Raw genomic sequence first — 15,131 nt, 5'->3', positions numbered from 1 at the left:
AGCCTGCACACCCAGTAGCTCGTCAAGACTGAAGCGGTTTTATTCACAGTGCCTCTTCCTTTACTGTCAAACTCTCTACGTTTCATGTTACTTCTATTCTCTCTTCCCTGGCTCTGACGTGCTTGTCCATGCAAATTGCAACAATTGATTCTGACCATGAGCTACAGCTCTGAGATTCCAGTTGACAACTTGCCATGACCAGAATAAAACTCCCCATGAAGCGTATGTGAACAAGAAGCCAAATGAAAAGGGTACAAATCAATGATTTATTTCAAAGGCAAATATTTTTTTTTGTAACCTGCACTCTTTTCAAACATACTGTAAAGCCACATGTCAGTGAAATTCAACGGCAGTGTCATGGTTACTAATGGACGTACCATAAGGGAAAAACAATTTGGTTTCACAAAGCACATAGAAAACGGCAATATTTTTTGCAATGTGGCATTGAAAGGCACTTTCATTTGTTTTTAACAGGTGCTAAGCAAATCTAGCCTAATGATCCATAAAGTAAGTATAAGTCATCGCAGAGAGATTCAGAATTAGAAAAGCGAGGACACAAATGGCCTAGCATCTGCTACAAATCCCTACCCCAATTAACATGAATAAGCCAAACAATAACGAAGTGAGGTCACAATGGACGGACCAAGATAACATCTGAGGATGGACAGTGGCGTCTGATTGGGTGACAATAAAAGGCTGGGTCACACTCTTGTAGAAAACCAGGAAGAGGAAAGCACTTGTTTTATAGAGGTACATACAAAAAACCCTTAGGCAGTACAGAGTAGACTACTTCACGTCGTCTGATGGAGTCTGCTTGCTGCATATGGAGTGTGCAAGTGTACATATTTTCCTAACCGGTACAAAGCGGAAGTGGTGTTAATCCTTCTCCTGGCACTTGGTCAGTCTGTTAGCCTACATGTGCTCTGGGTGGTTCTGCAAACACTTGATGAACTCTGTGACTGGATGGCCCTGGTAGCAGATCTGGTACACAGCGTTGAATAGTGGGAACCTGGGACGGGCGAGAGGGAGGGATTGTTGAGTTGTCACAGTCTTTGTCCTTTTGAGAATAACTGCATTGTTTGGACTATTTCTTCATATTTCTCTTTTTATCTGCATTTAACTGAGGTGATAGAGCAAGAGGTTATTGGTAATTAAAATATGTGTGGTTCAAGCCCTGAATGCTGATTGGCTGACAGCCGTGGTATCTCAGACCATATACCACAGGTATGACGGAACATTTATTTTTACTGCTCTAATTACATTGGTAACCAGTTTATAATAGCAATAAGGCACCTCAGGGTTTGTGGTATATGGCCAATATACCACGGTTAAGGTCTGTATCCAGGAACTCTGCGTTGCGTTGTGCTTAAGAACAGCCCTTAGCCGTGGTATATTGGCCACATACCACAACTCCTCAGGCCTTATTGCTTAAGTGAAACATCAGTTTCTTCAATGGGTGAAAGAGTGGTTTGATTTCTGTGCCTACTTGTCAAGCAGATTTTTGTTCTTTAGGATGACATGGACTTCAGATGCTGTTGCTGGTCCCTGGAGCTTCTGTCCATTCAGCATCTCTTTCTCCAGCTCTTCAATTGACTGAGCAGAATACAGACATAGTAGTTAAGTCAAGGCTACTATTGTGGTATTATACCACTCTCCAAAACAACAATATTGAACTGAAACTCACTCTTTACTAACGTTATCTCTGTCTCCCTTTATTTTCAAACAAAAAAATGACCGTGTTCATCTGCAGTATTTTCCTGCCTTCCAATCCTAAATGCTACTTTTTTACGTCACCCCTAAAAGTCAATTAGTTAAGCCCCCTCTCTCACCTTCCCCCCTTTAGCGAAGGCTTCTGCCACTTTGCGGTTGCGGCCTCCGTAGCAGGTTGTGATGAGGTCGGCAACGCCGCAGCTCTCCAGGAAGGTGGCAGAGGAGACGGGCCCGGCAGTGCAGAAGATTCGTGCGAAGGCAATCATCTCCATCAGGCCCAGCCGGATCACCGCCGCCTTGGTGTTGTCACCGAAGCCCAGGCCGTCACAGAAGCCCGCCCCCACCGCCACAATGTTCTTAAAGCCACAGAGAAGAGAGCTGTGGTTAATGGCTTCAACACATTAGGACAGTCATTTCTTACCAGCACACTTTCTCTCATCTAGCCCTCTTCTCATTACTCTTTTATGTTTTCAGTAAGAAGTAGGGGAAGGGCAAGGAGAGAGTATACAAGGAAATTATGAATTGAGATTCAGACATCGAGACAACATGACGAGACATTAGGATGAGGCCAAGCAGAATCTCTTAAGGGTTGAGTGGGCACCTTCAGTGCTCCACAGATTTCAACCACATCGGACTCCTCCACTACCGTGACCCGGAAGTTACTGGTCTGCATGAGTTCCTTCAGCAAAGCCCCATGTTCTGTATTCTTACATCCTGGGGAGAGAGGGAGAATGAGAAAGACAAATTACCCTTTTCAATCCTAACATCCGTATCTTTCACAACCAGCCATTCAAATACTTCACCACTCTTGTATTGTCATGCTTAATGCTGGTTTAAGACCACATGGCTTAAATCAGAAAAACTTAAGGCCCATACCAGGGTCCAGACTTATAGGCTGGTCACAAGGTAAGGAACAACTTGGCCCGAGACATGCTCAATGTCATGTTTAAAACACACTGAAGAGAAATTACATGCCAGAGTTCACTAGTGCTGCATACAATAACAAGTGTACAGAACTACCGTAAAACAAGCCAGCTCACTCTCTGTAATGTAAACAGCCAGACTTTTACCTCCATGCTGACGTGGCAGTCTTGAGCAGAGACATTGTTTTATTGCAGGTTGATTAAATCTGGCACAGGTTGTCCTTACAAAAACAAGTTTAACCTATTTACTTTTACTACTCCAGTTCAGTTTCTAACAATTAAACTTCTAACATCTATGTTGAATACCTTTACTAATGTCTACACACACACACTGACAAAATAGACCAACTCTCAAAACTGTTTATATTAATGCCTTACTTTTCAGGTTGCACTGTGCTGTACAATCTACCCAAACTGTTAAGAGTTATTTTCAGAAAGGGAAAAAGACAAGGGACAGCACGCCATTGAAAAGTATGTAAGATGCAATGATAACCCAGCCCACAAAATTCATTTTCACAGAGCTCATTTTCACAATGTTCATCTCTCCAAATGTTCCCCTTCACCCAATGAGTCTAACCGATAGTGGTCTCACAGAACTTCTCATCGGCGACCTCGTTGGCAATGTTGGCCCCCATCAGCACACTCATGGTGATGCTCAGCTTCTCCTGGATCACATCAGAGATGAGCTTCAGCCCATCAGGACCTTCATCCACACCCTGGATTAGAACACACAGCACATGAGTACTCAGTACAAAGAACGCACAATAAAGCAATTCAAGAGAGGTACTGTACATTACTACAGTGGAGCAGTTAACTTCACATTAGCACAATCAGAATCTGTCAACATGACTTATTTACTATCGCTAATACTGCACAATTTAAACACTTGCCCCCCAATCCGCCCCTTCCCTAATACATTGTGCTATAAATTGTGCCTTCTTGTATTATACTTACGCTATTATACTTATGTCTATTCTGTTCTACTGAGCCATTTACTCATATTCTTATATTGAATTTTTTGTTATTGTTGTTGCATTGTCGAGAAGAATCCTTCAAGTAAGCATTTCGTTGGACAGTGCATACCATGTGTATACTGTACATACGACTAATAAAACTTAACTACTGCTTTAACATTTTTAGGGGGGGTTTCTCGGACACAGATTCATAACCAAGTGGGAAGGTGGTATTTACCATATATACGACTGGGGAAAATCCACTTGAACGCCCCTCCAACTGGTAATTACAAGTGGGAAAGTTGTCTATCATCCCTGTACTCTGACTTCTTCTACATGCTGACCTCTGACGTCACCTACTATTGGAATTCTCTCGATAACAGCATTTTTGTTAATTAAATCCAACAACAAGACATGATTTATACAAAGCAATATATTAATATTTTATGGTTGACGCAGCTTGTTGGCCATTTGCCAATGGGCGAACGAGTTCAAAGCACGTGAATGCATCTAACTGGTATTTACGACTTCACAACTGCTCATTTCTACCTTCCCACTTGGTTATGAATGCAGCATAAAGCCTAACCCTGGACAAAGAAGCGTTTTCAATGGAGATTCTCCATTTAGGTTGCTTTTTAGTCCAGGGTTAGTTTTACTGTAATCTGTGTACCGTAAATCACCCCTTAATTTGTAATGCAAGAGGCTGAAGGAGTCAATGATTGACAGAGCATGATAATGGGGGTCAGATAGTTTCTTCCAAGTATCAAGCTAAGGACAGAGTAGGACAATGTTTCTCAAGGATTGAGAAAATTAACAAGCACCGATTTCATAAGTTCTCAAGTGCTAGTTTAAATTACAATGGTCCCCAAAGGAGCACCAAACCCAGCCAATCCGGTCCCTTATGTAAAAAAAAAGGTTGAGAAATACACACAGCCCATTCACAGTGAGGAGAGCATGGGTATTAGGATAGATTTACATTAGTAAAGTATATGTAGTGAGCTCTATATATAGTATATATATATAGTATATAGACAAACAAAATAAGGATAGCAATTCAAATTCTACAGGAGCTTCTCATCTAAACCATATTGCACATAGTATTGCACAATTGATAAATGAAATGATTCACAAATGTGCAGTTATTTTAAGAGGTGTTGGGTTAAATGCGGAAGACACATTTGGTGTGGGAGAGCCTATGTCTTTACACTGTACCACTCAGAGGGTGGTATGTGGTACAGTGTAAAGAGAGATTTTAATCTAGATCTGTCTCTTTAGACTACACAAGTATCTCTTCTGGACCTAGTTTGTGTTGTCAAAGTTTAGTAGTGTAGTGTAGAGAGGCCCTTAGCCAAACCTTGATGAGTGACATTCCTAGTGCATCGCTCTTTATCTTCCCCTTCATGGTGTCACACACTCTGCCGATGAACTGATGGGGGATCACAAACACTAGGATGTCTGCTTCCTTGGCAGCGTCCACCAACTCAGCAACAGCCAACTGGGAGAGAGACAGAAGAGGGGACAGTCAGGGCACTGGCCTTAGCCTGTGTGTCCCATGTAGTCCTTGCACATTGTAAACTTAATCCGTTCTCACTTCTAAAGAGCGTGTGCAGCAAAGCACAAAGCTAAATCAAAGGTATAAAAATGTGGCTTTCTGCCAAAAACAATTTAATGAGAAAGTTTAATTTTACAATTGTGTTATATAATGCAGTGACTGGTTGGTCTGTGCTAAATCAGTCAAGTCAGAATGATCCATCCTACAAAAGCCAGGTGGCAGGGATTCACAAAACTATCATTGTGGGGATTGTAGTGAGAGGTACAGAGAGCTGCAAGGACAGCTGCAGTTGCAACACATAATAACTGAGCCAGGGCTGACCCTTTACACACATGGACCAGCAGCAGGCCTCTGGCCCTATTCCCCACAGTAGTTTATTACTCATCACATTAGGACCTCCTAGTTGTGGCAGAACAAACAGCCACAAACAGGCACAAAAGAAAAGTATGATTACAACACATAGTGGCGTTTAATGTGTTTCTCACCACATTGGGGGGTAGCTTGTGTCCAGGCAGGTACTTGACATTCTCATGGTCGGTGTTAATGATGTCTGTCAGCTTGCGACCATCCACCATCTCTTCAAACACCCACATGGTCACGGTGTTGTCAAACTTGGAGTTCTGCGCAGCATTGGAACCCACTATTTTGGCAATAGCAGAACCCCTGTATAGTAGAGAAATTGCAATATAATCATGCCTTTAAGTTTGTCGTCCATGATTTAATTCTATACCTAGACAAGGGTAATCTCATTATTCTATTTTGTCTGCGATTTTCAGAAAGAACAACTGAACTGTGCACATGCACCCTAGATTGAAAAATGCAAATGCCTGAAATACTTTTTGGAAAGGAGCCCAGAGCACAAACAACTTAATCGTATTGCAAATTTGCAACTTGCAAGATTTACATTTGGATGAGTTATCAACTAATGTTTTTACTTTTACTACACGGACCCCTGCTGAACCATCACGACTGGTCTGCCGACGTAACCGCACGAGGGGGCTACAATAGACTTCTTCCGTCGCAAAGTCCCTCTAAAGGCCCTTCTTCTAGCCTGCTAGCCCCGGCCCGCTAGCTGTATGAATTGCTGTGTCTCCAGCCCGTCCAGCTACTCATTGGACCCTATGATCACTCGGCTACGCATGCCTCTCCCTAATGTCAATATGCCTTGTCCATTGCTGTTTTGGTAAGTGATTATTGTCTTGTTTCACTGTAGAGCCTCCAGCCCTGATCAATATGCCTCAGATAACCCTCTGGTCCCACCTCCCACACATGCAGTGACCTCTCATGGTTTAATTGGTGTCTCTAGAGACAATACCCCTCTCATCGTCACTCAATGCCTAGGTTTACCTCCACTGTATTCACATCCTACCATGCCTTTGTCTGTACATTATGCATTGAATCTATTCTACCGCGCCCAGAAACCTGTTCCTTTTACTTTGTTCCGTACGTACTAGACGACCAGTTCTTATAGCCTTTAGCCGTACCCTCATCCTACTCCTCCTCTGTTGCTCTGGTGATGTAGAGGTTAATCCAGGCCCTGCAGTGCCTAGTTCTACTCCCACTCCCCAGGCGCTCTCATTTGTTGACTTCTGTAACCATACAAGCCTTGGTTTCATGCATATTAACATTAGAAGCCTCCTCCCTAAGTTTGTTTAATTCACTGCTTTAGCACACTCTTCCAACCTGGATGTCCTAGCCATGTCTGAATCCTGGCTTAGGAAGAACACCAAAAACCCTGAAATGTCCATCCCTAACTACAGTGAGGGAAAAAAGTATTTGATCCCCTGCTGAATTTGTACGTTTGCCCACTGACAAAGAAATGATCAGTCTATAATTGTAATGGTAGGTTTATTTGAACAGTGAGAGACAGAATAACAACAAAAGAATCCAGAAAAACACGTCAAAAATGTTATAAGTTGATTTGCATTTTAATGAGGGAAATAAGTATTTGACCTCTCTGCAAAACATGACTTAGTACTTGGTGGCAAAACCCTTGTTGGCAATCACAGTTTCTTTTAGTTGGCCACCAGGTTTGCACACATCTCAGGAGGGATTTTGTCCCACTCCTCTTTGCAGATCTTCAGAAGTCATTAAGGTTTCGAGGCTGACGTTTGGCAACTCAAACCTTCAGCTCCCTCCACATATTTTCTATGGGATTAAGGTCTGTAGACTGGCTAGGCCACTCCAGGACCTTAATGTGCTTCTTCTTGAGCCACTCCTTTGTTGCCTTGGCCGTGTGTTTTGGGTCATTGTCATACTGGAATACCCATCCAGGACCCATTTTCACTTCCCTGACTGAGGGAAGGAGGTTCTCACCCAAGATTTGACAGTACATGGCCCTGTCCATCATCCCTTTGATGCGGTGAAGTTGTCCTGTCCCCTTAGCAGAAAAACACCCCCAAAGCATAATGTTTCCACCTCCATGTTTGACGGTGGGGATTGTGTTCTTGGGGTCATAGGCAGCATTCCTCCTCCTTCAAACACTGAGAGTTGAGTTAATGCCAAAGAGCTCCATTTTGGTCTCATCTGACCACAACACTTTCACCCAGTTGTCCTCTTAATCATTCAGATGTTCATTGGCAAACTTCAGACAGGCATGCACATGTGCTTTCTTGAGCAGGGGGACCTTGCGGGCGCTGCAGGATTTCAGTCCTTCACGGCGTAATGTGTTACCAATTGTTTTCTTGGTGACTATGGTCCCAGCTGCCTTGAGATCATTGACAAGATCCTCCCGTGTAGTTCTGGGCTGATTCCTCACCGTTCTCATGATCATTGCAACTCCACGAGGTGAGATCTTGCATGGAGCCCCAGGCTGAGGGAGATTGACAGTTCTTTTGTGTTTCTTCCATTTACAAATAATCGCACCAACTGTTGTCACCTTCTCACCAAGCTGCTTGGCGATGGTCTTGTAGCCCATTCCAGCCTTGTGTAGGTCTACAATCTTGTCCCTGACATCCTTGGAGAGCTCTTTGGTCTTGGCCATGGAGGAGAGTTTGGAATCTGATTGATTGCTTCTGTGGACAGGTGTCTTTTATACAGGTAACAAACTGAGATTAGGAGTACTCCCTTTAAGAGTGTGCTCCTAATCTCACCTGTATAAAAGGCACCTGGGAGCCAGAAATCTTTCTGATTGAGATACTTATTTCCCTCATTAAAATGCAAATCAATTTATAACATTTTTGACATGCGTTTTTCTGGATTGTTGTTGTTATTCTGTCTCTCACTGTTCAAATAAACCTACCATTAAAATGATAGACTGATCATTTCTTTGTCAGTTGGCAAATGTACAAAATCAGCAGGGGATCAAATTGTTTTTTCCCTCACTGTATAATATTTTCTGACAAGATAGAACTGCCAAAGGGGGCAGATTTACAAGCTACTGCCGAGATAGCCTGCAAAGTTCTGTCTTACTATCCAGGTCTGTGCCCAAACAATTTGAGCTTCTACTTTTAAAAATCCACCTTTCCAGAAACAAGTCTCTCACCGTTGCCGCTTGTTATAGACCACCTTCTGCCCCCAGCTGTGCCCTGGACACCATATGTGAATTGATTGCCCCCCATCTATCTTTAGAGCTCGTGCTGTTAGGTGACCTAAACTGGGACATGTTTAACACCCTGGCCATCCTACAATCTAAGCTTGATGCCCTCAATCTCACACAAATTATCAATGAACCTACCAGGTACAACTACAAATCCGTAAACACAGACACCCTCATAGATATCATCCTAACCAACCTGCCCTCCAAATACACCTCTGCTGTTTTCAACCAGGATCTCAGCGATCACAGCCTCATTGCTTGAGGCCGTAATGGGTCTGTGGTCAAACGATCACCCCTCATCACTGTCAAACGCTCCCTATAACACTTCAGCAAACAGGTCTTTCTAATCGGGGATCCTGGAAGGATATTGACCTCATTCCATCAGTTGTCATGTATTGTCATAATGTCTTGTTCCTGTTCTTTCTCTTCACCCTGTCTCCCTCTGCTGGTCGTATTAGGTTACCTTCTCTTCCCCTCCTTCCCCCAGCTGTTCCTTATCTTCTCTAACTACCTCGTTCACCCTTTTCCCACCTGTTCCCTTTTTTCCCTCTGATTAGGTCTCTATTTCTCTCTCTGTTCCTGCTTCTGTCTTTGTCAGATTCTCGTTTGAGTTTCTCATGCCAGAACCAAACTATCGTCTCGTTTGCTTCAACCTTGTCCTGTCCTGTCGGAATCTGCCTGTTCATCTGAGGCTACGTGTGATCAGGTACCTCTGTCCTCTACAACCCAGCTAATCGCCTCTGCTGCTAGAAGGGGACTCTAACCCAGCTATTCTCCTCTGCTGCTAGAAGGGGAACTCTTCTGGGATATTGAGAAGGACTTTATGTTTCATTTGTCTCCCTCTCTGCGGGTTGTTTATTTTTGCCATCATATACATTTGAAGAGGATCTATGTCTTACCTGTGTTTCGACATTAAAGAACTCTGTTTTTGTTAAACCGCTTTTGGGTCCTCACTCACGTGCATAACATCAGTAGAAGATGCCTGGTTATTCTTTAGAAGTGCTTTCCTCACAATCATAAATAAGCATGCCCCATTCAAAAAATGTTGAACCAGGAACAGATATAGCCTGTGGTTCACTCCAGACCTGACTGCCCTTGACTAGCGCAAAAAACATCCTGTGGCGTACTGCATTAGCATCGAACAGCCCCCGCGATATGCAACTTTTCAGGGAAGTTAGGAACCAATAGGCAGCTAGGAAAGCTAAGGCTAGCTTTTTCAAACAGAAATTTGCATCCTGTAGCACAAACTCAAAAAAGTTCTGGGACACTGTAAAGTCCATGGGGAATAAGAGCACCTCCTCCTAGCTGCACACTGCACTGAGGCTAGGAAACACTGTCACCACCGATAAATCCACAATAATTGAGAATTTCAAAAAGCATTTTTCTACGGCTGGCCATGCTTTCCACTTGGCCACCCCTACCCTGGTCAACAGCCCTGCACCCCCCAAAGCAACTTGCCCAAGCCTCCCCCATTTCTCCTTCACCCAAATCCAGATAGCTGATGTTCTGAAAGAGCTGAAAAATCTGGATCCCTACAAATCAGCAGGGCTAGACAATCTGAACCCTCTCTTTACAAAATGATCAGCCGAAATTGTTGCAACCCCTATTACTAGCCTGTTCAACCTGTCTTTCGTATCGTCTGAGATCGCCAAAGATTGGAAAGCTGCCGTAGTCATCCTCCTCTTCAAAGGGGGAGACACTCTAGACCCAAACTGCTACAGACCTATATCTATCCTACCCTGCCTTTCTAAGGTCTTCGAAAGCCAAGTTAACAAACTGATCACTGACCATTTAGAATCCCACCATACCTTCTCCGCTATGCAATCTGGTTTCTGAGCTGGTCATGGGTGCACCTCAGCCACGCTCAAGGTTCTAAACGATATCATAACCGCCATCGATAAGAGACAATACTGTGTAGCTGTATTCATCGGCCTGGCCAAGGCTTTGACTCTGTCAATCAGCACATTCTTATCGGCAGACTCAACAGACTTGGTTTCTCAAATGACTGCCTCGCCTGGTTCACCAACTACTTCTCTGATAGAGTTCATTGTGTCAAATCGGAGGGCCTGTTGTCCGGACCTCTGGCAGTCTCTGGGGGTGCCACAATTCTAGGGGCCGACTCTTTTCTCTGTGTACATCAATGATGTCGCTCTTGCTGCTGGTGATTCTCATTTCCACCTCTACGCAGACGACACCATTCTGTATACTTCTGGCCCTTCTTTGGACACTGTGTTAACTAACCTCCAGACGAGCTTCAATGCCATACAACTCTCCTTCCGGAGAGGAACGTGCTCTCCAACTGCTCTTAAATGCAAGTAAAACTAAATGCATGCTCTTCAACCGATCGCTGCCCGCACCTGCCCGCCCGTCCAGCATCACTACTCTGGACGGTTCTGACTTAGAATATGTGGACAACTACAAATATCTAGGTGTCTGGTTAGACTGTAAACTCTCCTTGCAGACTCACATTAAACACCTTCTATCCAAAATTAAATCTAGAATCGGCTTGCTATTTCGCAACAAATCATCATTGACTCATGCTGCCAAACATACCCTCGTAAAACTGACTATCCTGCCAATCCTTGACTTCGGTGAAGTCCTTTACAAAATAGCCTCCAACACTTTACTCAGCAAATTGGATACAGTCTATCACAGTGCCATCCGTTTTGTCACCAAAGCCCCATATACTACCCACCACTACGACCTGTATGCTCTCATTGGCTGACCCTCGCTTCATATTCGTCGCCAAACCCACTTGCTACAGGTCATCTATAAGTCTTTGCTGGGTAAAGCCCCGCCTTATCTCAGCTCACTGGTCACCATAGCAGCACCCACCCATAGCACACGCTCCAGCAGGTATATTTCACTGGCCACCCCCAAAGCCAATTTCTCAATTGGCCGCCTTTCCTTCCAGTTCCCTGCTGCCAATGACTGGAACGAACTGCAAAAATCACTGAAGCTGGAGACTCATATCTCCCTCACTAACTTTAAGTATCAGCTGTCAGATCATTGCACCTGTACATAGCCCATCTGTAAATATCCCATCCAACTACCTCATCCACATACTGTATTTATTTATTTATTTTGCTCCTTTGCACCCCAGTATCTCTACTTGCACATTTATCTTCTGCACATCTATCACTCCAGTGTTTAATTGATAATTACCTCGCCACTATGGCCTATTTTATTGCCTTTACCTCTCTTATCTTACCTCATTTGCACACACTGTATATATACTTTTTTTCTACTGTATTATTGACTGTATGTTTGTTTAGTCCATGTGTAACTCTGTGTTGTTGTATATGTCGAACTGCTTTGTTTTATCTTGGCCAGATCACAGTTGTAAATGAGAACTTTTTCTCAACTAGCCTACCTGGTTAAATAAAGGTGAAATAAAAAAATAAAAAACATAATTTTGGCTATTTAAGATCTACATATCAGCTACCCATCAGGCGTTAGTTGGAGCCTATTTGCAATGACAATCAATGTGTTTACACAGTGGGAAATGCAGTGCTTTCTTATTCGCTATGATCAGCTCGTCAAAAATTGCCGTATAGGCCTACAATTGAAATCACTGAGGACAATTTAGCATATGGAGTGAAACCTCCAGAGAGCAGTCATGAGTAGCTTACCAACTAATTAATGCTCCATTCATACGGCAGGGTAGCCTAGTGGTTAGAGTGTTGGACTAGTAACCAGAAGGTTGCAAGTTCAAACCCCCGAGCTGTTGTTCTGCCCCCACTGGGGCAGAACAGTTGCCCTCACTGTTCCTAGGCAGTCATTGAAAATAAGAATTTGTTCTTAACTGACTTGCCTAGTTAAATGAAGGTAAAATAAATATTACAACTGAGCAGTCTTTTGCGTTCCACCGGATGTAATTCATTTTCACGCATGGGGACCGTCGACAACAATGTCGTATCACAGTTTTTTTTGGTCCTCTCCAGACTGGCCTTGATTTTAACATCCAAGGACGTAGATTTTTGGTCCAGATCGGACAAAATCTGAAACAATCATAGACGTCTAAGTTTGGTTCAGATTTGGTCCGGTCTGGACCGGCCCTGATTTGGCCCAAACATAGACTTCTATACTTCTATGCTTCTATACCCAAATGTGTACTTGTTTGGTGGTTGAGCTCATTAGAATAATACCCAGCATGCTTTGCAAGCTTGTTTTTACATGTACATTTTGGTAATTCAGAAGACACTTTTATCTTATAAGGTAGATAAGCAACAACATACCACAATCATAGCAAGAAAACAATATTTATGTAACCAAATATTTTTCTAGTTGAAGTGGTCTATTGGATTATTCTGTAGATTGGACACTTTGGACATTATTACTACAAGTTTTAAAGCTTTTTGGGAGCTTTTTGTTGCACCCTCAACAACTACTGTGATTATTATTATTTGACCATGCTGGTCATCTATGAATGTTTGAACATCTTGCCATGTTCTGTTATAATCTCCACCCGGCACAGCCAGAAGAGGACTCATAGCCTGGTTCCTCTCTAGGTTTCTTCCTAGGTGTTGGCCTTTCTATGGAGTTTTTCCTAGCCACTGTGCTTCTACACCTGCATTGCTTGCTGTTTGGGGTTTTAGACTGGGTTTCTGTACAGCACTTTGAGATATCAGCTGATGTAAGAAGAGCTATATAAATACATTTGATTTGATTTGATATTCTATGTTGCAATGTTCAGTTGGCTCCTCTTTCCTATAATAAATACTAAATCATTATAAATATTAAATCATTATTTTGATACATCTTAATGCTTACTTAATTGAGAATGTATGTGCGGTCGAAATTTGGCCATAGAATCAATCACCCAAAACATTGTATTTTCAATGTCTGTAAATAACGTCTTTTCAACTTTAATTCGGAACCGAAAATGAACCTGAAATCAACGTCAGTAAAATACGTATTTTCAACGTGCGAAAAATACATATTTTCAATGTCCCGGAAAAAAACGTATTTTCAACGATCATTCAGAACCGAAATTTTGAAATAAAGAAAAAAAACATTCGGAAAATACATATATTAAACGTCCGGAAAATACGTATTTTCACCTTTCATTCAGACCCTAAAATGGACCTAACTTCAACGCCTGTAAAATAATTTGACGTCTTTTCAACGTAATTTTTGCTTATTGGAATCATTTCGTTCCATATTGTCCATTTTATTCTGACCTGTTCTGTTTTAATGATATGGTGTTTGTTGTTAACATATTCACATCCAAGCCCATATTTATTTGATAGCCATACATGTGGGCTATTTGATCGGAGATACAGTACGTGCATGATGTAGGCCTATAACAAAGGTTATGTCTCATAACATTGTCATAAATACAGTACGGTCTCCAGTCTGTAGTCTAAAGCAAAATCACATGGGCTACTACGCGTTCTGCTATGATTGACTATATGCTGCGTCTCTCTAGCAACAGCACCCGGTACACCCACACACAAACACAAAGTATTCGATATAAATACGTTTTCTTACCAATTGCCAGAGCCAATAATGCAGACTTTCTTGGGAGTTGACATTGAAAAGACCCTTGTCGACTGACAAAAATGGCACACTGTTACAAACCGGGCTGCAGTGTGTACTGGATATTCACAGGGGTACTTTGTATGTAAAGGCAGTGCACAGCGGGGTTGGTAAATCTTGTTCTTATTTCATTGGTTAGTCTGAGGGGAGACAGTCCCACCCACTGCTTTCAGCCAAGTCCTATGAAACTTTTGGCCGCTGAATAACTCGGCCAAAAGTTCCATGTGGGCAAATTTTTATTGAGGTCATTCTGAAAATTAAAAATTATTCTTTATGTTTTCAAAAAGAAAAACAGGTGCAAACATCGCAATCTCTTCATTATTCTCAATGAGAAACGATCAAATCAAAGCTGAGACTTGCAACCTTGGATGACTGGATATATGTACCTTGGATAAAATACAGCCTTTGTTAACAGATTAGTTTAGCAGGGCTTGCACACACAACATTCCAAGGATCTAAATTCCTGTCCTCAGATGGCTATGGGTGTTGTTCATTGTCTCAATGTGAATTTCAGAGACCATTATCTCATATCCAACACTAACTGGCAGAAGGAGACTCTTGTGTGAGACTATTGAATTATTGAAACAATAGGGGATCTTGTTTGGGTTGGTGACTGGTCACAAGGGAACACAGACATTCCAATGAAAGAATAGATTCAGCAGTTTAGATTTTACAATTTGGTAAAATAGAGGAAGTTTTCAGTCGTTGTTTACACAGAAAAGTGCCTGTTCAAACAAGGTTAACATAGACTCAGGCTCTTAACTCCCTTTACCTCATGTTGTAAACAAATATTTTGGTATTGTATGTATGTGTTTCTTCGGTTTCTCTGTAGTACAGGAAAGGTATAGCTGGCATGGATATGAAAGAGTAAGAAGTTTGGGCCATCTTGAAAAAAATATTTTAAAAAGTCTGTC

General features: G+C 42.4%; 1 protein-coding gene across 1 annotated transcript; it reads right to left on the bottom strand.

The window, feature by feature from the left end:
* Window positions 1-252: 252 nt before the first annotated feature.
* Window positions 253-14,320, bottom strand: LOC139368755 (glycerol-3-phosphate dehydrogenase [NAD(+)], cytoplasmic-like). The gene is made up of 8 exons (XM_071108072.1): window positions 14,170-14,320; window positions 5,624-5,801; window positions 4,941-5,081; window positions 3,211-3,349; window positions 2,312-2,424; window positions 1,830-2,066; window positions 1,487-1,593; window positions 253-1,009 (listed from the first exon to the last, which is right to left on the bottom strand). Exons 1-8 carry the CDS (start codon window positions 14,211-14,213, stop codon window positions 913-915), a joined length of 1,056 nt encoding a protein of 351 aa, XP_070964173.1. The 5' UTR covers window positions 14,214-14,320; the 3' UTR covers window positions 253-912.
* Window positions 14,321-15,131: the final 811 nt, after the last annotated feature.

The sequence above is a fragment of the Oncorhynchus clarkii genome, chromosome 16 (genome assembly GCF_045791955.1).
Source record: "Oncorhynchus clarkii lewisi isolate Uvic-CL-2024 chromosome 16, UVic_Ocla_1.0, whole genome shotgun sequence".
NCBI lineage: Eukaryota > Metazoa > Chordata > Actinopteri > Salmoniformes > Salmonidae > Oncorhynchus > Oncorhynchus clarkii.
This window is presented reverse-complemented; position numbering and strand designations above follow the sequence as displayed.